The sequence below is a fragment of the Scyliorhinus torazame genome, chromosome 16 (genome assembly GCF_047496885.1).
Source record: "Scyliorhinus torazame isolate Kashiwa2021f chromosome 16, sScyTor2.1, whole genome shotgun sequence".
Taxonomy (NCBI): domain Eukaryota; kingdom Metazoa; phylum Chordata; class Chondrichthyes; order Carcharhiniformes; family Scyliorhinidae; genus Scyliorhinus; species Scyliorhinus torazame.
The window spans coordinates 130,456,068-130,481,092 of record NC_092722.1 but is presented as its reverse complement, the minus strand read 5'-3'; the positions used below and the strand labels follow the sequence as shown (position 1 = coordinate 130,481,092).

The 25,025-nt window shown below is 46.5% G+C and overlaps 1 protein-coding gene across 3 annotated transcripts in view; it reads left to right on the top strand.

Moving 5' to 3' along the window:
- cep55l (centrosomal protein 55 like) overlaps nucleotides 1–25,025 on the top strand; it is a 118,421-nt gene that overhangs the window by 59,861 nt on the left and 33,535 nt on the right. Inside the window, exons 1-3 of one of the 3 annotated variants that reach the window (XM_072479070.1) lie at nucleotides 12,236–12,557; nucleotides 18,488–18,766; nucleotides 24,178–24,231. In XM_072479070.1, coding sequence (XP_072335171.1) covers nucleotides 12,387–12,557; nucleotides 18,488–18,766; nucleotides 24,178–24,231 — 504 coding nt within the window. In that variant the 5' untranslated portion in view covers nucleotides 12,236–12,386. Of the gene's footprint in view, nucleotides 1–12,235; nucleotides 12,558–12,598; nucleotides 12,930–18,487; nucleotides 18,767–24,177; nucleotides 24,232–25,025 lie in introns of those variants that run through there. The other 2 variants (XM_072479072.1, XM_072479071.1) reach the window with 2 other exon arrangements.

Genomic DNA, 25,025 nt, shown 5'->3' with positions numbered 1-25,025 from the left:
GGATCTTGCATGGCTGGGTAGAAGAAGTAGCTTTGTTTCTGCTGGGTTCATCCGTCTGGTAGCGATCGTTGGTCTTGAACTTGTCTTCTGGTCGTAATGCTACACTTGGTTTTAGGCGTAGGATGGGCCCAAGAGAGACCAAACACATGGCTGTGTCTCTTTTTATCCCTCTGGTTGTTAGCTTTTTTTTTAAACAATATTTTTATTGAGGTATTTGAAATTTTTTATTACATTAACAAAAACAAAACATCCACATGGCAAAATGAACATTTCCCCCCCCCCCCCCCCCCCCAGCCCAATCTTCACGCACCTCAACCAAACAACAACAATCCCCCCCCCCCCACCCTCCTTGGAATACTGCATCTGCTGACATTTTAATTTTCCCCGAGAAAGTCGACGAACGGCTGCCACCTCCGGGAGAACCCTAACATTGACCCTCTTAAGGCAAACTTTATTTTCTTGAGACTGAGAAACCCAGCCATGTCACTAACCCAGGTCTCTACACTCGGGGCCTTCAAGTCCCTCCACATTAATAAGATCCATCTCCGGGCTACCAGGGAGGCAAAGGCCAGAACGTCGCCCTCTTTCGCCCCCTGAACTCCCGGATCTTCCGACACTCCAAAGATCGCTACCTCCGGACTCGGCACCACCCATGTTTTTAGCACTTGGACACTGCCTCAGCAAAACCCTGCCAAAACCCTCTAAGCTTTGGGCATGCCCAAAACATGTGGACATGATTTGCTGGGCTTCCCGCGCACCTCGCACACCTATCCTCTAACGTGAAAAACTTGCTCATCCTAGCCACTGTCATGTGTGCCCGGTGGACTACCTTAAATTGTATCAGGCTAAGCCTCGCACGCGATGAGGAGGTATTAACCCTGCTTAGGTCATCCGCCAATAGACCCGTCTCTATCTCTCCTCCTAGCTCGTCCTGGGGTGGTCCTTAGCTTTGGACCCAATAATTTGACAGGCTTCGATCACTGCCTTCGATTTTGGCCAATAAAGGGACGGGTTCATTGATGGCTGGGCGTGTCCTGAGCGGTCATTGACCTTGGCTGTTTGGGCTCCCTGAGTAAAGGGAGTGGCGCCGGTTAGTCTGCACCTGTATCAGTTACCCGAGTACAGTCCTTTTGTTATGGGGAAATGGGCTATTAGAATGCAAACGAGCGGGGGTTTCAATCGCGTCTAGCTATCTGGGTTGCAAATACACACACAAGCTCTGAGTGTGTCTGGGTCCTGGGTTGGCCATAACTCCCATGGTCCTTTGCAGGTGGCCATATGAGATGGCTACAAACCCCAGGCTTTGAAGACAGCATTAAATGAGCTCTACTGCATTTGAGCGCCCGCCCTCCAGATTGATATTTCCAAAACATGGCAGCCAGATCTTAAACTCAGCTGGGAACCTCTCATCGGAGACACCAGGCTCAGCAGGGCTCCTCACCGGCTCCCCATCATCCTCATCCAAACATCTCAAGCCATGAAACAGGACCTCAGCCACGATGAGGCAGGTTTCCACCAAAGCTAGTCATCTCTCTATCAGAAGAACCTCCTTGTGCGCTGCCATTGCCTCCATAAAGACACCTTGTAACTCCTGAAACCGAACTTTGACATCCCACACCACAGATCCATGCCATTCAGATGGATTAACTTCATTGCTAGTAGCCATCTGCTGGTGAACACTGTACCGTCAGGGTGGGAATCCTCTCAAAAGTAGCTGTGCCACCAAAGACAGGGCCACATCCCAACTCCTTCCAGCTGCCACCAATCAAAAAGGATTAAAGCCTTTCACCTTGACTCAATAAAGCTGTAACACTGACCAACAACTCTTGTGACACTGCATTAACGATGCAGACCAAGAAAAAAAAGGTGCACAAGGATACAAATAAAGATGAGCAGAGCCAGAGCTCACAAAAATGCAGCCGCTCCCACACTCACATCATGTGATCCCTTCTAAGCAGAATTATTTTTAAATGACGAGCACACAGTTGAAAAGTCCCTTGCACTGTGTGGGTAATAATAGCAGTACTAAATTGTGGAAGTCCAGGAAACAAAAAGAATCAGAACATAAAAATAGGCCATATGGTTGATGAATTTATGAATAAGTGTGGTCTGTGGTTATTGTTGGGTAAAAAATGAGTTACAATCACCAACCTGTGATCTCATATGTCAGAAGAAATATAACATAAACCCCCTTCCATTATTATTTACAATATTCTCCACTCCAACCATTTATCAATCTTAAGAAATACCAAGTTGGTTCTCCAAACACGCCTGAACACAAAATCAAGCAGTTCTGTTCATATTTCTACATCCCTGATGAACTTATTTGAACAAATATTGAACTTGAACATCACTAAATTTTCCCTTCCATTCCACAAGTATCTAAAGATATATCTAAAATACACCCAAAATTTGGTGGGCATTTAAGATTTCAAACTTCTGCACAACATTCTTTTTTTTTAAAAAAATATGTTTATTAAGAATTTTTCAACAAAATTTTCAACCAGACAAACCCTCCCCCCCCCGTAACAAAAAGAAAAGAAAAGTCGCATAGCAAGACATAAACATATCAATTCAACATAGTACAGAACTTTGTACATTGGATTCCTCCCGCACATATCGACCTTCCCAAACGTTTATGTATTTTCTTGCTCAAGTGCCCCTCGGAAAACCCCCCTTCCCCGTCCACCCTTCTCTCCAACCCCCCTCCCCCGAAAGAGACTGCACAACATTCTTAACTCACTTCTACATGTGATATGACTTACAGCCCTATTCTCTGTGAATTCATATGTCAATTCCTCCTTTGTGAGAACTGATATGAAGAATACATTCATTGTGTCTGCTGCATCCTGATCATTTGTATTAGCTTTAGCCTTTAACAGATGCACTTGTTCTTTGACCTTCATTCTTTCTTATAATTATTGCAACATTTTGGATCTCTTTTTGTTTCCATTTCCCTCACATTTTCTGATCATAGCAGTTGCCAATTAATAATTAGTGCTCTGGAGATCCTGACATGATCCTTCAACTGTATTCTCTTCTGCTGCTACATAATTCATTGACAATAATGAAATCCTTTTTCCCCTTTGTCGGTCTATCCCGTGAAATGTTTTTGCCTTTTCACCTCCAGCTATAGGACACTTTCTGTTTTTAACCATGCTTCCAAGATGCCAACATCCTCAATATTGTTACTGAGTGCCTATATTCCATTCCTTTCTTCATGTTGTTTCTTGCATTTTCCTTTCCCCCAGGGCACCGATATTCATGTGAGAACATTCCGTTATTAATTTATTTTTGATTCATTTTATTTTTATCGCCCTGTAATGTTTAGCCTCTCTGAAAGCCCATTGATTCTAATCAGAGAACCTTACAATACAAAAGGCCACTCAGCCCATTGTGTTTGGCCTGGCTCTTTGAAAGAGCTGTTCATTTTAGTCCCACACTCCACCTTTCACCCCGCCCCCCCCCCCAAACGACCCTGTAAATGATTCACCTTTCAAGACAAATTCACTTTCACCATTTTTCAAGGAGTGCCTTCTGAATAGTACCAACACGCTATGTGAAAGCATGTCTCCTCATTTCCCCCTGTAGTTTTTTTGTCGCTTGTTTTAGAGTTTTGGCCGTGATTCTCCCTTTTGGGGACTAAGCCCCCACGCCCGTCGGCAAGCGGGCGAGAATCACTCCGAACGTTTTCCTCGAAAGTCCGGGGTGATTCTCCGTTTTCCAGGGGGATAGCAGGGCCCCGGCGTGCGTCCCGCATCTCTGGCTGCCGGCGGGGCCCTGCTGTCCAGACCGGTCGCCGGAGAATCGGCGGCTTGGCGTCGGAGTAGCGTGGCGGGAATTTCCTGCGCCCCCACCGATTCTCCGACCCAGCGAGGGCTCAGAGAACCCCGGCCATGACCTCTGATTACTGACTCATTTGCCAGAGGATAAAAGCAAGTTACTACATATGCTGGAATCTGAAACAAAAACAGAAAATACTGGACAATCGCCGCAGGCCTGACAGCATCTGTGGAGAGAGAAGGGAGCTAATGTTTCGAGTCTGGGTGATACTTTGTCAAAGCTGATCTCATGGATGGAAGTTCTGGAAGCTCATGAGCAGTTTAAACTCAGACAAAGGATAACGCATCAAACCCCTGGAATTTAACACTCCTTCCTTTGTATAAATATTCCAGCCAAGCCACTTGGTGCAGTAGCAATCAGCAGTGGATTGCCACTTCGTATCGACCTACCTGTGCTTAAATTCTTAAGTATTTGTCTTGTCCGACCTTCCCGACCCAGGCTGGATGAGAATCAAGAACCGAAGTGTGTCCCCAGCTCCAGTGGCAAAGTGTGAAAGGAATAGAGCAAATGAGGATATGTCCCCCTTTTAAGGCACTAACTATGGTAAAGGAGATGAGTTTAAAGGTACCATTGAATGGGAAAGATACGTTTTAAGGTGTGAATGGGATGTGAGAATGAATGAGACTTTATGGTGAAACAGTTGAGGAGCAGTGGAAAACCTTCCAAGTGATTCTTCACAGTGCTCAGCAAAGGTTTATACCAACAAAAAGGAAGGACGGTAGAAAGAGGGAAAATCGACCGTGGATATCTAAGGAAATAAGGGAGAGTATCAAATTGAAGGAAAAAGCATACAACGTGGCAAAGATTAGTGGGATACTAGAGGACTGGGAAATCTTTAGGGGGCAACAGAAAGCTACTAAAAAAGCAATAAAGAAGAGTAAGATAGATTATGAGTAAACTTGCTCAGAATATAAAACAGATAGTAAATGTTTCTACAAATATATAAAACAAAAAAGAGTGGCTAAGGTAAATATTGGTCCTTTAGAGGATGAGAAGGGAAATTTAATAATGGGAGATGAGGAAATGGCTGAGGAACTGAACAGGTTTTTTGGGTCGGTCTTCACAGTGGAAGACACAAATAACATGCCAGTGACTGATGGAAATGAGACTATGACAGGTGAGGACCTTGAGATGATTGTTATCACTAAGGAGGCAGTGATGGGCAAGCTAATGGGGCTAAAGGTAGACAAGTCTCCCGGCCCTGATGGAATGCATCCCTGAGTGCTAAAAGAGATGGCTAGGAAAATTGCAAATGCACTAGTGATAATTTACCAGAATTCACTAGACTCTGGGGTGGTCGCGACAGATTGGAAATAGGCAAACGTGACACCACTGTTTAGCGAGGCATCTGGATAGAAATTGTTGCATTGGGCAGACGCAGCATGGGTTCACAAAGGGCAGGTCATGCCTAACTAATTTAGTGGAATTTTTTGAGGACATTACCAGCGCGGTGGATAACGGGAAGCCAATGGGTGTGGTATATCTGGATTTCCAGAAAGCTTTTGACAAGGTGCCACACAAAATGTTGCTGCATAAGATAAAGATGCATGGCATTAAGGGTAAAGTAGTAGCATGGATAGAGGATTGGTTAATTAATAGAAAGCAAAGAGTGGGGATTAATGGGTGTTTCTCTGGTTGGCAATCAGTAGCTAGTGGTGTCCCTCAGGGATCACAATTGTTCACAATTTACATGGATGATTTGGAGTTGGGGACCAAGTGCAATGTGTCCAAGTTTGCAGACGACACTGAGATGAGTGGTAAAGCAAAAAGTGTAGAGGATACCTGAAGTCTGCAGAGAGATTTGGATAGGTTAAGTGAATGGGCTAGTGTCTGGCAGATGGAATACAATGTTGACAAATGTGAGGTTATCCATTTTTGTAGGAATAACAGAAAAAGGGATTATTATTTAAATGATAAAATATTAAATCATTCTGCTGTGCAGAGACCTGGGTGTGCTAGTGCATGAGTCGCAAAAAGTTGGTTTACAGGTGCAACAGGTGATTAAGAAGGCAAATGGAGTTTTGTCCTTCATTGCTAGAGGGATGGAGTTTAAGATTAGGGAGGTTATGCTGCAATTGTATAAGGTGTTAGTGAGGCCACACCTGGAGTATTGTGTTCAGTTTTGGTTTCCTTACCTGAGAAAGGACGTACTGGCGGAGGGTGTGCAGAGGAGATTCACTAGGTTAATCCCAGAGCTGAAGGGGTTGGATTATGAGGAGAGGTTGAGTAGACTGGGACTGTGCTCGTTGGAACTTAGAAGGTTGCGAGGGATCTTATTGAAACATATAAAATTATGAAGGGAATAGATAGGATAGATGCGGGCAGGTTGTTTCCACTGGGGGGTGAAAGCAGAACTAGGAGGCATAGCCTCAAAATAAGGGGAAGTAGATTTAGGACTGAGCTTAGGAGGAACTTCTTCACCCAAAGGGTTGTGAATCTATGGAATTCCTTGCCCAGTGAAGCAGTTGAAGTTCCTTCATTAAATGTTTTTAAGATAAAGATAGAAGAAAGGGATTAAGAGTTATGATGTTCGGGCCGGAAAGTGGAGCTGAGTCCATTGAATGGCGGAGCAGGCATGAGGGGCCAGATGGCCTACTCCTGCTCCTAGTTCTTATCTGAGAGTGGGGGCGTGGATATCAGTAGGGGTGGGGGGATAAATGGACAGCGAGGAGGTGATCTAGACATCGGGGGAGGGAGTGGAATTGCACATTGGGCTTGGAGATGGGAGTTGGGGAGGGATTGGACATCAGGGGAACGGGTTCAGACATTGCAGAAGTGGGGGTTTGGACATCAAGGGGGTTGGAGGTTTGGACATTGGGGATGGGGTATTTGAACATGGGGTGGGGATTTGGATATGGGGGGTGGGGATTTGGACATGGGGTTGGGGATTTGGACATCAAGGGGCTCGGGTTGGGGGCTTGGTGCTGGGTTGCCAGCATAGTGAACTAATTTCTGGGATACTAGAGTACTTTTCTGCATCTTTAGTGGGTTCAACCCGCAACCAAGTTCCTAGGGCCGAGCCTAGGAATTCTGCCAAAGACAACTGAAAGAACTTTCATTGGACATTGATTTACTGGACTCATGTCAAATCATAATATTTATTTCTGATGTGGCCTTTGCCCTGAACCCCTTTTCCTTCTTTTATTGTCGGAGTGCAAAAAGGGGGAGACATTACAAAATCATCTTCTGGCGTTTCGTGAGTGTGTAAAATAAACCAACCCTCTTATTTAAAAAAAAATATTTTAAAATTCTTTTTCATATTTTCTCCCAAATTTACACACAATAAACAATAGTCAGTAACGAATGTAATGTCAATCCCCATATCAATAACAACGATCCCTTCCTCCCACCAAACATCAGCCTGCATGTTAACATAAACAAGTGACAGAGGAATCTGGAATCACCCATAGTCACCATTAACACATGCAGTCTCCCTCCCCACTACCCTCCCAGCCCCCAACCCCCCTAATGTTCGATGTGATCCAATTTTCAAAAGGGCATAATGAATTGTAGAATCCCTCCATCCTTCCCCTCAGTTCAAATTTGACCTTTTCAAGCGTCAAGAATTTCAGCAGGTCCCCCCGCCACGCCAGGGCACAGGGTAACCAGCCCTCTTATTTTTCCTTATTTCTATTTAAATAGAGAATTGTATCACTCCAAAACTGAAGGGTTGGGGAAAGTACGGCACCTTAAAGGGGAAATCAAAAAACACTTTTCTGTTTAAGTATGGGTAGAACAGTGGTACAGTGGTTAGCACTGCTGCCTCACAGTGCTGGAAACCCAGGTTTGATTCCGGCCTTGGGTAACTGTGTGGAGTTTGCACGTTCTCCACCGTCTGTGGATTTCATCCGGGTGCTCCAGTTTCCTTCCACAGTCCATAGTGCAGGTTAGGTGGATTGGCCATGATCAATGTGCAGGGTTACGGGGATGTGGTGGGGATGGGGCTAGGTAGACTGGCCCACTATCACTGAAGCCAGACTCCAGCCAGCTCGTTCGAAGAGTGGGTGCAGACTTGATCAGCAAACGGCCTCCTTCTGCACAGAAGATAAATCAGGGTTGTTGAAATTAATCCCCTCCTGTCCGTAACAACAGGGAAGACGGGAAAATCAGAGAAGTGTTTTGTCCTTTTAAAATAGAATGCAGAAAATAAAATTGAAAGTCCATCATACGAACATGGTGACTGGAAGATTTTTTTACATCCAGAGGCATCCTACCATGGCTGCATTGACTGAATTTCAACAATTGCTTCAGTTCTTTCCAATGAATATTGGTAGGAGTAACCACCACAAATTGCTTGTGTCCCCTCTTCAGACTGAGGATACTTTCCATCCATGTTCTGTGGAACTACCATTGTTCAAAATAGGATCGATCACAACAGAGCTAGCAGCTCAAAACCGGGCATCCATGATGCGGACCACAGGCAGTGGCAGATTTCCAGTCCCCCTGAACGCCCACAACCTGTAATCTGATGGTCCAGCATATTCCAGACCCTACTTTACCATTAACTGAGGGACTGCTGAAGAAAAAAATAGTCAGCACTTGGGTTTCTGTGAAAGGTCCTTTATTTAACACGAAGTTCGTGGAGGGAATTAGAATGACCGCAGTCTTTCCAAATGTCCCTCCTTTACAAAGGTAAGGCGAGTAATTTATAGATCGTAAGCAAGATCTAGGACAGAGAGGCATTCTTGAGATTAGCCAAGACAGAAACGCGAGCAAAGTTTAATAACAGGCCTCGAGTTCCTCACCGAAGAAAAATAATAATTGTCTGCTGTCAGCAAAACAATGTGCATGTGTACGCCTGTTTACATGGTATGACCTTCTGACTGTTTCATACAGAACTTCGAACCTTTTGACTGAAGAAACGGCTATATATCCATCATGCTTTGCCAAGTGCCTATTTCCATGAAATATAGTCGAACAGCTGATTAAAATAATACAGGGTTTTTAAGGCAGCTAATCCACCAACTAAAGAGGGGGCAGCACGGTAGCATTGTGGATAGCACAATCGCTTCACAGCTCCAGGGTCCCAGGTTCGATTCCGGCTTGGGTCGCTGTCTGTGCGGAGTCTGCACATCCTCCCCGTGTGTGCGTGGGTTTCCTCTGGGTGCTCCGGTTTCCTCCCACAGTCCAAAGATGTGGTTAGGTGGATTGGCCATGATGAGTTGCCCTTAGTGTCCAAAATTGCCCTGAGTGTTGGGTGGGGTTACTGGATTATGGGGATAGAGTGGAGGTATGTGTTTGGGTAGGGTGCTCTTTCCAAGAGCCTGTGCAGACTCGATGGGCCGAATGGCCTCCTTCTGCACTGTAAATTCTATAATAAAGTCCCTTCTACAGGGACCAACTCTGGTTCTGTGAGGAATGTGGAAAGACATGCCAGTAGCAGCACCAGGGATTTCTAAAAATATTCCAAGTTACAACAGAGTATGTGAGTTAAACATCAGAAGCAGCATGCTACATTTGGAGCTAAATGATTCAATATCCAACAGACCCGCTCAAATCCCTGCAGTCCTACCCGCCAGATCTAGTCATGAATGGCGGTGGAAAATTAAATAGCTAACCTGGAGAGAACGCTTCACAAATATCATTCACAATAATGGGAGAAACCAACACATCAGTGTAAAAGACAAGAACAAAGAGTTTGCAAACCATTTTCAGGCAAAAGTGTCAAGTAGATGATCCACCTCTGTTTAGTTTTGAGGCTCCCACTATCGCTGAAGCCAGACTCCAGCCAACTCAATTAGCTCCATGTGATATTAAGCACAAGGAAGACAGTAATGGTTATGCAACCCAACATCAAGACTTGGAATCCAGAACTAGCCACACCTCTAGCCAAGATATTCTAGCAGATACAACATTGCATCTATCTAACAAAGTGAAAAGTGCGCAGGTTTATACACAAAATGTAGGATAAATCTAATCCAGTTACCACCCATTAGACTACTCTCATCAAGCTGCAGCAAATTGACAGTGCTTTGCAGTGACATTTACTCACTAAAAATCTGCTCACTGATGCTCATTTTGATTTCAATCAAGACCATTCTGTTCCTGACCTCATTAAAGCCTGGGTCCAAACGTAGACAAAAGAGCAGAATTCCAGAGGTGAAGTGGTAGTGACTACCTCCCCCTGGGCTGTGAGAATTCTGTCCTGCTTGGGGATGTGCAGCAATCAAATCAAATAAACCTTACTTGTTGAGCCATAACTTTTTCATATCTCTGCTGGCTGACTCACTCACTTGCTGTCCTGCTTGAATCATTGAACACACCCTGGGCACTCCCAGAATTAATCTACCCACTGAGCACTTGAAACACTATAGCAGGCAAGGCTACCTAAGACCAAGTGCTGGAAAATGGGATTAGAATAGATAGGTGCTTGATGGCTGGCGCAGACACTGAAGGGCTGAAGGACCTCTCTGTGTGTTGTAAAGCCCTATAAGGGGAAAATGCAACCCTTAAGGATACGGTCATAATAAGGGACAAACTCTTAAAATACGGGATGGTTGGACACCCTGCCTATAAGTGGTTCAAGAAAGAAACTCATCTTCAAGGGCAATTAGAGATGAACAATAAACCCTGGCCTTGCTGGTGAAACCCACATCCCATGAATGGATAGATTTAAAATGGAACATTCTCCTTCCATGTTATATTGTGTTTGGTCCCTTGTACTTTATGAAGAACTCACCAAACACTTTGATCTGTCCAAACCAGGATCATTTTATTGTGTCTCATGCGGTAGGATGGCAATCTGATACAGAGCACGTTATCATGGACTCTTGCTACTACTCTGGAGCTTACACATGGTTCTGACCAATTACATGTACATCTTATTACCATCTCAATCCTGTTCTGAAGATGGCCGGACATGCCTCTCTTTCTATCTGGGTACCAGGTCACATGACCTTGGTCTGGAGACCACATGGTGTGTCTGTACCGCCAAAGGCTGGTTGGAGGTCTCACACCATCCAACCACGATATAGTCCGTAGGCATATCACCACATCCCCCTTCCCCACAAAACATCACTATAAAATTATTTTTACAGGCAAAATTACACATCATATTTTATACAGATATGGAATGTCACTGGTACAGTGAGCAAGTTTTACAAAAAAAGTGTCCATTTGCATTCTGTGCAGACGTCATTGTTTCAAATCGGTGCCCACATCTGCAGAATCTGGCTCACTTGCTGGCTTCTTGCTTGTCTTATGGTTCGCCCTGTGTCTTTGAATGGCCTGTCTCCAAGACCGCCATATCTGCATCAGCAGTCCCTTTTGCTTTCTGGCACGTTGTTGCTTGTTACCTGCAAGTGCTTTCGATACCAGTTGGCTGGTGTTCTCCCAGCCTTTTCTTCTTTTTCCTTTTTCTTTTCTGGACACGGTGAAGCGCTCCAGTGTGTCTCTTGGTTGTCTTCTTTGTAGCAGTCTCTGCCATGGCACTGACTGTCGTTATGTGGTGAGGTGTCCAAAGAGATTTAGGCGTCTCATCTCTGGTTGGTGTGAGCACTCCCATTTCTGCAGCCTCATCAGCACGTTGAATCACCTCGGATTCTAGTGCCACCACAGAGAATGGAACCATATTTGGTGGTCTCACCTCATCTCGGCTTGATGGAGCATCAATGACTTGCTCATCATCACTGGAGATGATTATAGCTTCTGGCTTAGCTGATCTTCTAAATCAAACTCCTGATCCATGAAGCTGCATAATGATATGGTCATTAGGTCGCCTTCAGAGTCAGTGTGAGAGTCGCCTAATAGTTCAACCGCCACATCTGCCATCAGCATCTTCATCAATGTCCTCCCACTTGTCATCAGTGTCGCCGACTGGTTGGGAGTACGTCACTGGAGCCATTTCCAGAATTTGCGGCGGGACATCACATATTCCGAGGCCAGTTTCTCCAAGATCGGTACAATTTCTTGCATCTCTGGTTCCCTCAATGGTCAATCATCAGTAGTATCAGCAGCTTTGAATTCTGCATGTGCCGTTTCCAAACTCCCGCTCTCCACAGAGTCTAGCACGGGTCCGGTCGCCCCGTATCATCCAACTATGATACAGCCCATCGGCATATCACCACAGATTACACTATTGATTTAAACATTCAGCAGCTTCTCCTCCCTCCAGGTTAAAACCTGCTATCAAAACACCCATCACGCATGGTTCTGCGCATGATTGCATCTCGAACTTCACCTTCCCATTGGCGCTCGCGCACTATTGCAGCTTGCAGACAGAACTCCACCTCCGCATTGGCGCCTGCGCAGTATTGCAGCTTGCAGACATAGAGCTCCACCTCCCCATTAGCGCCTGCGCATTACTGCAGCTTGCAGACAGAGCTCCACCTCCCTATTGGCGTCTGCGCACAATTGCAGCCTGTTGACAAAGCTCAGCGTCTGCAGGCTGGCGGCTGCGCAGTGCGGACTCTTCCCGGCATGCCCCACAGGGAGAGACCGGAAGCGGGGGGAATTTGAAATTGTTTATGTGACATTTCCGCTCGGGACGGCGGTTGGGACGTGGCTGCGGTTCCGTTAACCGGTGGCGAGGGCGGGTGAGAGAGATGACTTCCAAGAACATCATCAGCAGCCGCTTCGGCCTCCATAAAGCGGCCGCGTCCCGGTCAGAGAGTGACACCGACAAAGTGCGCAAAGAAAATATGATACTCAAGAGATCCCTGGAGGAGCTGACCAAAGGCCAAACGTGGGAACGGGAGAGGAACCGGCTGCTGGAGGTGTGTTCAGGGACAGCAGAGCTAGCACAGCTCTAGTCCCAGTTTGTACTAGAATTGACCTCAGGACCATTGGGTGACATTTTTCTCTGAGTGGGTCTATTCTCATTGGACCAATAACAGATGACGTTAAGTTGCCTCTGTAACCTAACAAGGCAGCACAGATGTCCCTTTTAAGGAAGAACACTCTTCATGACAATTACATTACTGTGTTATCATTGCCAGTAGCAAGTACTGGATGGTGAAAGCTGTCATCTGGGGCTTGCATGAATTTCAGGATTGTGCTTGGCTGTGGTTTATTTTCCCTAGTGTGACAGCTGGGAGCACTGAGTGTGACACATGATAACTTGAACTCTGTCAGTGCAGGTTGCTCAGGTATATAGAAACTAGGAGTAAGTAAAGTCGATAAGAAAATCAGTTTGTGCAATTGTTCAACTTTTCTGTGTTAATTTGGAAAATCTTAATTTTGATTTATGTTGGGTAGTTTAGGTGGCTGCTCCAAGCTTCCTGTGTTTGGTTTCAAATTAAAATTTACTTGTACTGCATCAATGATGATGTAAATAGATTAGAATTAAAGAATGATTACAGCACAGAAGGAGGTTATTTGGCCTGTTGACTGTGCCAGCTCTCTGCAAGAACAAATTATTACAGATGCTGGAATCTGAAACCAGAAGAGAAAATGGTAGAAAATCTCAGCAGGTCTGGCAGCATCTGTAGGGAAAGAAAAGAGCTAACGTTCCTCTACATCCCCACCTACATTGGGATTCCTCTGATGAACAAAGAAATGTACAGCACAGGAACAGGCCCTTCGGCCCTCCAAGCCCGTGCCGACCATGCTGCCTGACTAAACTACAATTTTCTACACTTCCTGGGTCTGTATCCCTCTATTCCCATCTATGTCCTGCGTCATATTGACAGCTTCCAGTTCGCAGGCCCTAACCACCTCCTATTCACCATGGATGTGCAATCGCTCTACACCTCTGTCCCACACCTGGATGGCCTGAGAGCTCTTCGCTTCTTTCACGAAAAGGCGCCTGGACAATTCCCATCCACCACCACTCTCCTCCACCTGGCTGAACTTGTTCTATCTCAACAACTTCTCCTTTAACTCATCCTACTTTCTCCAAATCAAAGCTGTAGCAATGAGTACCCGCATGGGACCTAGCCATGCTTGCTTTTTTATGGGGTATGTGGAACATTCTTTGTTCCAGGCCTACCCGGGTCCCCTTCCACAACTCCTTAACCGGTACATCACTGACTATTTTGGTGCCGTCCGGACCTGGAAAAATTCAACTTCGCTTCCAGTTTCCACCCCTCCATCATAGACATAGAATTTACAGGGCAGAAGGAGGCCATTTGGCCCATCGAGTCTGCACCGAAAAGACCTACTCACCTAAGCCCACACCTCCATCCTATCCCAGTAACCCCATCTAACCTTTTTGAATACTATGGGCAATTTAGTATGGTCAATCCACCTCATCTGGAGCTGTGAAGCCATAGTACTAACCACTATTCTACCATGCTGCCCTTTCACCTGGTCCATCTCAGACACCTCCCTTCCCTTCCTTGACCTTGCTGTCTCCATTTCTGACAATAGACTATCCACTAATATCCATTACACCCACTGACTCCCACAGCTATCTGGACTACAGCTCTTCGCACCCTACACCCTGTAAGGACTCCACACCTTTCTCTCAGCTCCTTCGCCTCTTGTTGCATTTGTTCCAATGATGCCACTTTCCAAAGTGGTGTTTTGAAAATGTGTTTGTTCTTCCTTTAACCGTGGTTTCCCACCTACAGTTGTTGACGGGGCCCTCAACAGTGTGCGTTCCATCTCCTGCGCTACTACACTCACCCCCCCCCCCTTCCCTGAACAAGGAAAGAGTCCCCGTTGTTCTCACATTTCACCCCACAGCCTATGTATGGAAAGCATAATCCCCTGCTATTTTCACCAACTCCAGCTTGATGCAACCACCAAACACATTGTTCCCTTCGAGATAATCTAGTCACTCCTCCACCCTACCCAATACCTCTCTCATCATCCATGGCACCGTCCCATGCAATCGCAGAATGTGTAACACCTACCCCTTTAACTCTTCCATGCTTAACATCCCAGGCCCAAAACACTCATTCCAGGTTAAGCAGCGTTTCACTTGCACCTCTTTCAATTTGGTCTATTGCATTTGCTGCTCCCAATGTGGAGGTCTCTCGGAGAGACCAAATGCAGACTGGGTGATCACTTTGCTGAGCACCTTTGGTCTGTGTGCATCAGGACCCTGACCATCCCGTTGCTTGCCATTTCATAAGGTTAAACTCTGTTTGTTCTCACTGGGACGGCGGAGGTTGAGGGACGACATGATCGAAGTCTACAAAATCATGAGGGGCATGGACCGAGTGGAAGCTTTTTCCCAGGGTGGAAGAGTCACTTACATGGGGACATAGGTATAAGGTGTGGGGGGAAAAGTTTAGAGGAGATGTGTGAGGGAAGGCTTTTTTACACAAAGGGTAGTGGGTGCCTGGAACTTGGTACCAGAGGAGGTGATGGAAGCCGGTACGATAGTGATGTTTAAGGGGCGTCTTCACAAATACATGAATGAGACGGGAATAGAGGGATACGGACCCCAGAAGTGTAGAAGGTTTTTGGATAGACGGACAGCATGGTCGGCGCGGGCTTGGATGGCAGAAGGGCCTGTCCCTGTGCTGTACTTCTCTTTGCTCTGTAGCCTAAATTGCTTCTGAAATTGCCTCCATATCTTCAACGTGGCCACCACCGCCGGACTTCCTGAATATTTGCCCGGGGCAAACTGGAGTGTTGCCGTTACTAGTTTCCTCTCTTCTGACGGAGAGAACACCGCGTTTAACACATGCCGCACATTCGGAGACAACTGCCTACTCTTCATAAACGCTGTTTGTTCTTCTCCAATCACCGGCAGGGGGCATTCAGCCAACACCTTGGCAAGAATCTTGGCATCCACATTTAGCAGAGATATTGGCTGATGCATCCCAGTTCCACCGGGAGATAACAATCGGCGAGTATTTTCACCACCGAAAACGTTGACTTCCCCATAAAAACAAAGTCAAGCAGCCTTGAATACATTATGCACTGCCGAAAAGAAGGAATACTCTCTAGTCCCTGGATGCAAAAACTGCCACAGATCCCCCCCCCCCACCCCATCTCCTTCATAAACGCAGTCAACACTTTTGCACCCCCGCCCCTTGAGGCCCTCTTAAGCGCAGCTTAGACTGATCCACCTTCAGATTCAACACTATATTTAAGTTCCCACCCAAAATTAACTGATGCGTATCCAAATCCCCCCCCCGGCCGTGCTATCGAAGCCTGAATGGAATAGCTGACTCACCCAGCCCTTCGCCCTCATATGGGTCTCCTGGGGCAGGTCCACGTTGGTTCTCAAGCTCTTCAAATCCAAGAAGACTTGCTCACTTCACCAGTCCACCCAACCCCCGCATTCCAGGTTGCTATTTGGACCGGGGGTCTCTCACGTCCTCCTCCTCCTGTCTGCCCGGCCCAGTGGGCGGGATCGAACCCTACTTCCAGTCACCATCAACCAGCTACTCTTCCCCACCCCCTCCCAGAAACCCCCAGCCTCTTCCCCTCAAAACCACTTCTCTGCATACTCCCCACCATTCACACCTCCCAGACCCATCAAAACCTGTCCACACAGGCTCCAACGGCTATGGCCCCTCCCCCACTTCGCTCCTGTTCACTAGTCAACCTGCGTTTGCAAGCAAGATGGCCACTGCCAGAGCCCCCTGCCCCCACATGCCCAATACCGAAAAAGCCCCCCCACACCAGTCCTTTCAAACAACCCAACATAATGGACCCTTCACAAATGCCACCACCTTCTCTGCTGTCTTGAAGTAATCGTCCTTGGAGTTATCCTTAACTCTCAACTGCTCCAGGTAGACCACCCCAAATCACACTTTACTCCTGTACAACGCTGCCTTCGCCCTGTTGAAGGCTGCCTGCCATCTTACCAGCTCCACTGTGAGGTCTTGGTAAATATGAATCCCATTGCCTTCCCATCTTGCCTCTCGATTCTGCTTTGCCCATATCAGCACCTTCTCCTTCATCTGATTTCTATGAAAACAGACTATAATAGCTCTTGGTGGTTCATTCACCATTGGCTTTGTCCGGAATGACCAGCGAGCCCAAAGCGGGCTCCCCCAACAACTTAGCGAACTTCTTTGAAAAGTATTCCATCATCTGGCCCTCCAGCTCCTCGGGTAGTCCCACAATCCACAGATTCTGCCACTGTGATCTGTTCTTCAGGTCCTCCACTTTGGCTCTCAGCCCTTTGTTGCTCCCTCCACCCTCCACAGCTCCTCTACTATCAAGGGGAGCTGGCCGCTGTGTCGAGACAATGCCTCCTCCACCCCCTTCAATATCTCTCCTTGCTCCTGCACTGCTGTCGATGTTTTTCCAAAGAGCCTCCTTTATTGGGGCCACTGTGTCGTCCACCAACTGTTTGAACAAGGCCACCATCTCCTTCCCATGCCGCTCAAAATGCTTGGCGAACTGCTACTCAAGCTCCACCGCCATCACCTCAGCCAACCTGTCCACAGTAATGGGCACAAACCCACCCGGCAAACTTGCCCCCACCATCTTACCACCAACAGAACTCCGCACCAAACCCGAGCTCTCAGGCAGACTAGCGCTCACTCCATTTTGTCCCGTATTTTTCCTATAGTTGCCACAACTTTTCTGGAAATCAATCATAACAAATTTCCCCCCAAATCTGGGTGAAAAGTGCCAAAAAACGAAAGCTCCAGTGGGAGCCAACCAACATGTGACCTCCACCTACATGTCACCACCGGAAGTACTGGAAATTAAAGTCTAATGAGAACCACAAACCTGAAATCATTTGGGATATCTTCGATCTGTACCTGGTCTAGCATACATGGACTCCAGACCCACAAAACCCTCTGAAAGTTCAAGAAACTGGGACTGGATTCTCCGCCCAGCCGCGCCACATTTCTATCTCAACCCGCCGGCGGGATTCTCTGTACACCGGCCGGTCAATGGGGCTTCCGATTGTGGGGAAACCCCACGCTGTCGGGAAATCACCGGACACGGGCAAAACAGAGAATCCCGCCGGCAAGAATCCCGCCCCTGAACTCCTATCCCAGCACCTCAAAGACTGCAGTGGTTCAAGGAGGCACCATCCTCGACTCAAGGGCAATTACGGATGGGCAATAAATGCTGGCGCAGCCAACGATGCTCACACCCTATGATTGAATTTTTAAAAAACTTTAAAGCGCCCAATTCTTTTTCCCAATTAAGAGGCAATAAGTGTGGCCAGCCCACCTACCCTGCATATCGTTGGGTTGTGGGTGTGAGACCCACACAGTCACGGCACGGGGAGAACGGGCAAACTCCACACAGACAGTGACCTGGGGCTGGGATCGAACCCGGGTCCTCAGCGCCGTGAGGCAGCAGTCGTAACCACTGTACCACCCTGGCACCCCATGAACGAATGAATGAATGAATAAAAACTGTTGATTTGCTTGTAGCCCAATAGCTCAGCACATCTTGAGTGCATGCTTGTAATGTGTAACTGTAAGTAAATACTTATTAAAGTGCGTGTTCGACTTTATCAACTGGTTTTCCAGAATATAGCAGGGTGGATATAAAATATCCCCAGATACTATTTAAAGTGCAGGTGAGCTCTGCTAGTCTGGCAGGAAAATATAATACAAAAATTTCCCAAATTTCTACAATGGTATCCAATTGTATTTATCAGTTCCAATTTCCTTCTCTGTGGATAATTATGACAATTTCAAAGAATCTTTCTCCAATTGTGGTCATGGTCAATTAAAAGTAGAAATATTTTACTCTTAATCTATTTTTGTTCTTTGCTGAAGAGGAAATTTTCACGGAAATGCCTTTTACAAACATTTTTTGTTGTGTACAGAAAATTCTTGCACTTGAAACTACAAAGCAGAAACAGATCCAAGAACTTGAACAGAAAGATAGGCAGCTACAGACAATGAGAGATCAGCGATCAAAATCTGGAGGGAGTGAGGTGAATGCCCTGCGCAGTCAGCTTGCAGATAAAAATAATGATATCAGGAAAAATGAACAACTCTTCAAGTCCCTGAGCGGGGAAACCGAAAATCTGAAGAATAAACTGTCTGCAATCACTTTAAAATGCAAGGAACTTGAAAACAACATTCCACCTCTTTTGCCTCAGGTAGAACGGTTTACTAAATCATCCCAAATTTTCCACTCTTCAATTTTAAGTAATGTTCACATTTAATCTTCCTACTTTGTATTTGAAAGCACCATCATCTGCTAGTAATATTTAGTTGGGTTTTGGGTAATGAATTAAGTGATGAACGGTATAGCAGTGTTTTAGTGTAAAGAGATGGGGGAAAATGTCCAGGATTTCGGAATACAATGGACGGGATTCTCCAATCCCACGGCAGAGTGTTCACGCCATCGTAAACGCCGTCATGTTTTACGACAGCGTGAACGGGCCGCTCCCACGTCTAATTCTGGCCCCTACAGGGAGCCAGCATGGCGCTGGAGCGGTTCGCGCCGCTCCAGCTGCAGATCCCAGCGCGAACTGGGTGCCGCGGGATCCGCGCATGCGCAGTTGCGCCGGCACCAACGCGGACATGGGCAGTGGCCTCCTTCAATGCGCCGGCCCCGACGCAACATGGCGCAGGGCTACAGGGGCCAGCGCGTAGGAAAGGAGGCCCCCAGCCACAGAGGCCGGCCCATCGATCGGTGGCTCCCAATCGTGGGCCAGGCCATTTCGGAGGCTCCCCTGGGGTCGGACCCCCCTCGCCCCCCCCCCCGGGCAGGCTGCCACCCAACCCGTACACGCCGAGGTCCCGCCAGCCCAGAGCAGGTTAGAATGGCCCCCAGCGGGACTCTGCTCTTTTCCTACGGCTGCTCTGTTTGAGTTGCCCTGTTGTTCATCTATTGTTATGGGACCTGTGATGGTAAGCACTTGGGTCTTTGAATCCAGAAACCTAAATTCGATCTTGCAGCGACCTGCATTGTGCTGTCCCATAATTTTCTTTCTGTACAGTTGTATAATAATATAATAGTCTATAATAATCTTTATTGTCACAAATAGGCTTACATTAACACTGCAATAAAGTTACTGTGAAAAGCCCCTAGTCGCCACATTCTGGCGCTTGTTTGTGTGCACTGAGGGAGAATTCAGAATGTCTAAATTACCTAACAAGCATGTCTTTCGGGACTTGTGGGAGGAAACCGGGGCACCCAGAGGAAACCCGCTCACACATGGGGAGAACGTGCAGACTCCACACGAGAGTGAGCCAAGCCAGGAATCGATCCTGGGACCCTGGAGCTATGAAGCAACAGTGCTACTCACTGTGCTGCCGTGCAGCAGTGCTGTGGTTATGGTACTGGGATTACAGCCCAAAGATAGATCAAATTCCCCAATGCTAGATCTGTGGGCCTGCTGCTGGATTGCTTTACAGGGTTGTTTTCATTATCTTATTCGACCAGATCTAGACAAGTGAAATTAAATTCAATAAATTATGTTAATTTGTGTGCAATCACATTGAAAATTGCCGACCTATTGTAAAACACAATTGCTTTTCAGCCACAAACTTAGAATGTTTGCCAACTGATGAAGTAATGGAAACTTTTTTAACAAATAATTTTTATTAAAGGTTTTCATAAAATATCAATAACAAAATGAGAAAAAAAAAAGAACCCAACAGGGTTAAGTACAAAACACAATCTAAAAAAGCAACCCCCCCCCCCCCCCCCCCCCCGTACCTAAATAATAAATTAACATTAACACCCCGACTTAAGACAACAGGTGTATACACCCCCTCAGACCCTTCCAGTGTAAATAACATAAACAAAAATAAAGTAAACCCCCTCCCCCCGAGCTGCTGCTGCCATTGACCAATGTCTATCGTTCTGCCAGAAAGTCTAAGAACGGTTGCCACCGCCTAAAGAACCCTTGTACTGACCCTCTCAAGGTGAATTTCACCCCCTCCAATTAAATGAACCCTGCCATATCGCTGATCCAGTTTTCCACGCTTGGGGGCCTCGTATCTTTCCACTGAAGGAGAATCCTTCACCGGACTACCGGGGACGCAAAGGCCAGAATTCCGGCCTCTTTCGACTCCTGCACTCCCGGCACCACTGCCACCCCAAATATTGCAAGCCCCCAGCCCGGTTTGGCCCTGGATCCTACCACCCTCGACACCGTCCTCGCTATGCCCTTCCAAAATTCCTCCAGCGCTGGGCATGCCCAGAACATATGGGTGTGATTTGCTGGGCTCCCTGAGCATCTAACACACCTATCCTCACCCCCAAAGAACCTGCTCATCCTTGTCCCGGCCATGTGTGCCCTGTGCAGCACCTTAAACTGTATGAGGCTGAGCCTCGCGCATGAATTGGAAGAGTTCACCCTCCCTAGGGCATCTGCCCACGTCCCCTCTTCGACCTCCTCTCCCAACTCCTCCTCCTACTTACCTTTCAACTCCACCACCGAGGCCTCCTCCTCCTCCTGCATCACCTGGTACGTTTCCGAGATCTTCCCCACTCCCACCCACCCCCCCGAGAGCACCCTGTCCTGTACTGTGTGTGGCAGTAGCCGTGGGAATTCCACCACCTGCCGTCTGGCAAACGCCCTTATCTGTAAGTACCTGAAGGTGTTCCCCGGGGGGAGAAGTAATGGAAACTTGTGGTGCACAAAAATTTAATTAGACCCAAATAAGTTTGTCCCTTTTTCCAAGATTGGTGAACCTTCTCACCATATCCTGCAAACATTTCACTTTCTGAAATTATGTCCAATTGTCTTGAACTCTTTGTACTGTCCCTAATAAATTCCGCAACTCTGCCACCCTTTGGGTGTAAAAGTTTCAGTTCAAAATATTTTCATTGACTTCAAAGCCTCGATTGCTCATGGCCTCTTTTACTTTCTAATAAACATTTGGATTACTCACATCTGAAATTTCTGAGAAACAATTTCTTTCCTATGAATAGGTGAGCAAAGCAATGTTTAGTTTTTTGGGTGAAGTCTGGCCACATTTGAGACCAGCTGTAAAACCTTGCCCATCTAGACTTGTATTCACCCATTTTACGAGTGCAACAAAATACCTATTGCAGCTAAAGGGCTGGTTTAGCTCAGCGCTGTAGGACAAGGCCAGCAGCGCAGGTTCAATTCCTGTACCAGCTTACCCAAACAGGTGCTGGAATGTGGTGACCCGGGGCTTTTCACAGTAACTTCATATTTGTAACAATAAACGGTTCTTATTATTATTAACTACTGTGGCATTTCATTGATTTATTCACTATACTCCATAGATGTACCATATTTCCTGCACCACTGTGTACATCCTATTTTTTTACGTTCATCACTTTGATATAAATTGTATGTATCTCTACCCATTATACCATCATATTCTTTTATTTACCTAAAGATTAAAATTCTTCTAAATCTGTTGTTTTGTTCATTTATCTTGCCTAATGTATCTTATTTATTTCTGCCTTGCATTTTCTGTTTTTAGGCTAGTTTTCAATTCAACACCATACTCTGCTGACTCCTCCATTCTATGACTCTTAACTAATTCCTGATGCATCTTTCCAAAGCTTTCAAATTTTCTTTTTATTCTTTCATGGGCCTCACTGACTAGACCAGAATTTGTGTTGCCTGTCACTAATTGCCCTTTAGAAAGTAGTTATTCTAAATATGGATACATCAGATGCAGTTTCTATGCTGGCAATGTCAATGATAAGCTTATAAAAATGTTAGTTAAACAATGCACCTCTTTGCTGATTCAATCATTTAGCATATTGCTTTCCTAAATCAAAGCCATTGGGTGAAATTCTCCGGAAACGGCGCGATGTCCGCCGACTGGCGCCCAAAACGGCGCCAATCAGACGGGCATCGCACCGCCCCAAAGGTGCGAAATGCTCTGCATCTTTGGGGGCCGAGCCCCAATATTGAGGGGCTAGGCCGACGCCGGAGGAATTTCCACCCCAGCTGGCGGAAACGGCCTTTGTTGCCCCGCCAGCTGGCGCGGAAATGACATCTCCGGGCGGCGCATGCGCGAGAGCGTCAGCGGCCGCTGACAGTTTCCCACGCATGCGCAGTGGAGGGAGTCTCTTCCACCTCCGCCATGGTGGAGACCGTGGCAGAGGCGGAAGGGAAAGAGTGCCCCCATGGCACAGGCCCGCCCGCGGATCGGTGGGCCCCGATCTCGGGACAGGCCACCGTGGGGGCACCCCCCGGGGTCAGATCGCCCCGCGCCCCCCCCCCCCCCCAGGACCCCGGAGCCCGCCCACGCCGCCTTGTCCCGCCGGGAAGGTAGGTGATTTAATTTACGCTGGCGGGACAGGCAATTTATCGGCGGGACTTCGGCCCATCCGGGCCGGAGAATTGAGCAGGGGGGGGCCGCCAACCGGCGTGGCGCGATTCCCGCCCCCGCCGAATATCCGGTGCCGGAGACTTCGGCAACCGGCGGGGGTGGGATTCACGCCAGCCCCCGGCAATTCTCCGACCCGGCGGGGGGCCGGAGAATGTCACTCATTGAATCAGAAGGAAGTGATTTGCCATTTTGTCCATGCAAGCTCTCTAGAGCACAATCAGTTTTATTCCCGTATCCTGATTCCTATCCCCATAGCCCTACAAGTTTATTTCCATCTAGTTTCTTTTTGAAATCATCAATTGTCTTTATTTCCCCCACTCGCATAGCAAGTTCCAGATTATTACCTCGTTGAGTAAAAAATGTTCTTCCTCACATCCCTCTGCTTGTCTTGCCCAAAACCTTAAGTCCCTTCGTTCTAATAGGAACAGTTTTTCTTTCTCCAGCTTATTAAAACCTGTTACTGTTGTACACGACTAACAAATCTCCTTTCCTCGAAGAACAAACCCTGGTTCTCAAACCTAACCTTGTAGCTAAAATCCCACATCCTTGGAACTATCTGGTAAATATGTGCACTCTCTTAAGAACCCTCGCATCCTTCCTAAAGTTGGTGACCAGAATTGGATGCAATACTATATGTAGTTTTGGCCTGGGCAGACTTTAATAAAGGTTCAGTGGGGGCAGCACGGTGGCGTTATCCTTATCCACCGATGTTAAACTGGCCAGTCTGTAATTGCTAGGAATGTCATTGCACTGTTTCTTGAACAAGGGTATCTCATTTGCCACTTTCCAATCCACTGGCACTTTGTCCATGTCTGGGCAAGTTGGAAAACTATGGCAAACCCCTCTGCTATCTCTGTCAGCCTGCCCTTCTCCCACCCACCCAACTTCCATCAACAATCTGGAGTATCAACCATCTGGACCAGGTGACTTCTAACATAGCTAAAGTATTTTGAGTTGAAGGATGCAGGGAAAATGCTTAAACAGTACTTCTCGAGATGTACTGCTCCAGCTATTTTTAATCCATAGTTTTTGATTGTTTCCAATGTATTTCGTCGAATCTCCTTCATTGAAATTAGTTGCCTGAAATTATGTCTAGATCATGCATTAAATAGAGAAGAAACGAGAAAGTTCCATTGATAATTCTAGAGGTGCTAATAGATTTCATGTTGTCTATATTCCTACTTTTGCTGTGGAGTTTTTTTCGTCCTCCGTATAATTTTCTTTTTGTTTCTTGTAGAGCCAAGGTGGTTCATCACATGAAATGGGAACACTTCAGATTCAATTAAAAGACGTAAGTGCTTTGCTTATGTTGACACATTTTAAAAAAAATAAAAAATAATTTTTTTTTTACCCAATTATTTTTTTCCCAATTATAGGGCAATTTCGTGTGGCCAATCCACCTAACCTGCACATCTTGGGTTGTGGGGGTGAAACCCACGCAGACACTGGCAGAATGTGCAAACTCCACATGGACAGTGACCCAGGGCCAGCATTCGAATCCGGGTCCTCAGTGCCGTAGTCCCAGTGCTAACCACAGTGCCACCGTGCTGCCCTTGTATTGATACATAACAATATGAAACACTAATTAATTGCCCTACTAATTAAGCCGTTGTTTAATGCCACCTGAAAATAATTTGAAAAATTAGATGAGTGCAGGCTTGGGTAATGCATCCAAATGCCGAAAAGTGCAATTTACTATTGTAAGACATCAAATACAGTCCCTGTTTCAAATGGATGCTCCCATCTATCATCGAAAACAAACACCATTATCATTTGCATTGATGTTGATTTCATAGTTGCCATTTGGTGTCTCTAAAGCTCCAATTATTATGGGCAGAAACAGCTATAGTGAGGGTTGCTGGCAATTTATTGGTGAGCAAGCAAAATCTGAAGGGGAAGAGAAAATTTGGCAAATTTCTTAAAATTACTGACAATCCCTTTCCTAAGGCAGATAATCAAGTCCTAGAAGAAAACTTGGCATTAGTTTCAGTGTATGCCTCCTCATAGAAGTTATTAGGGAGTCCAAACGATTCTCCAACCATCTCAATGTACTGAGGAGATCTGTTTAAAAAAGCCTGAGGAAAA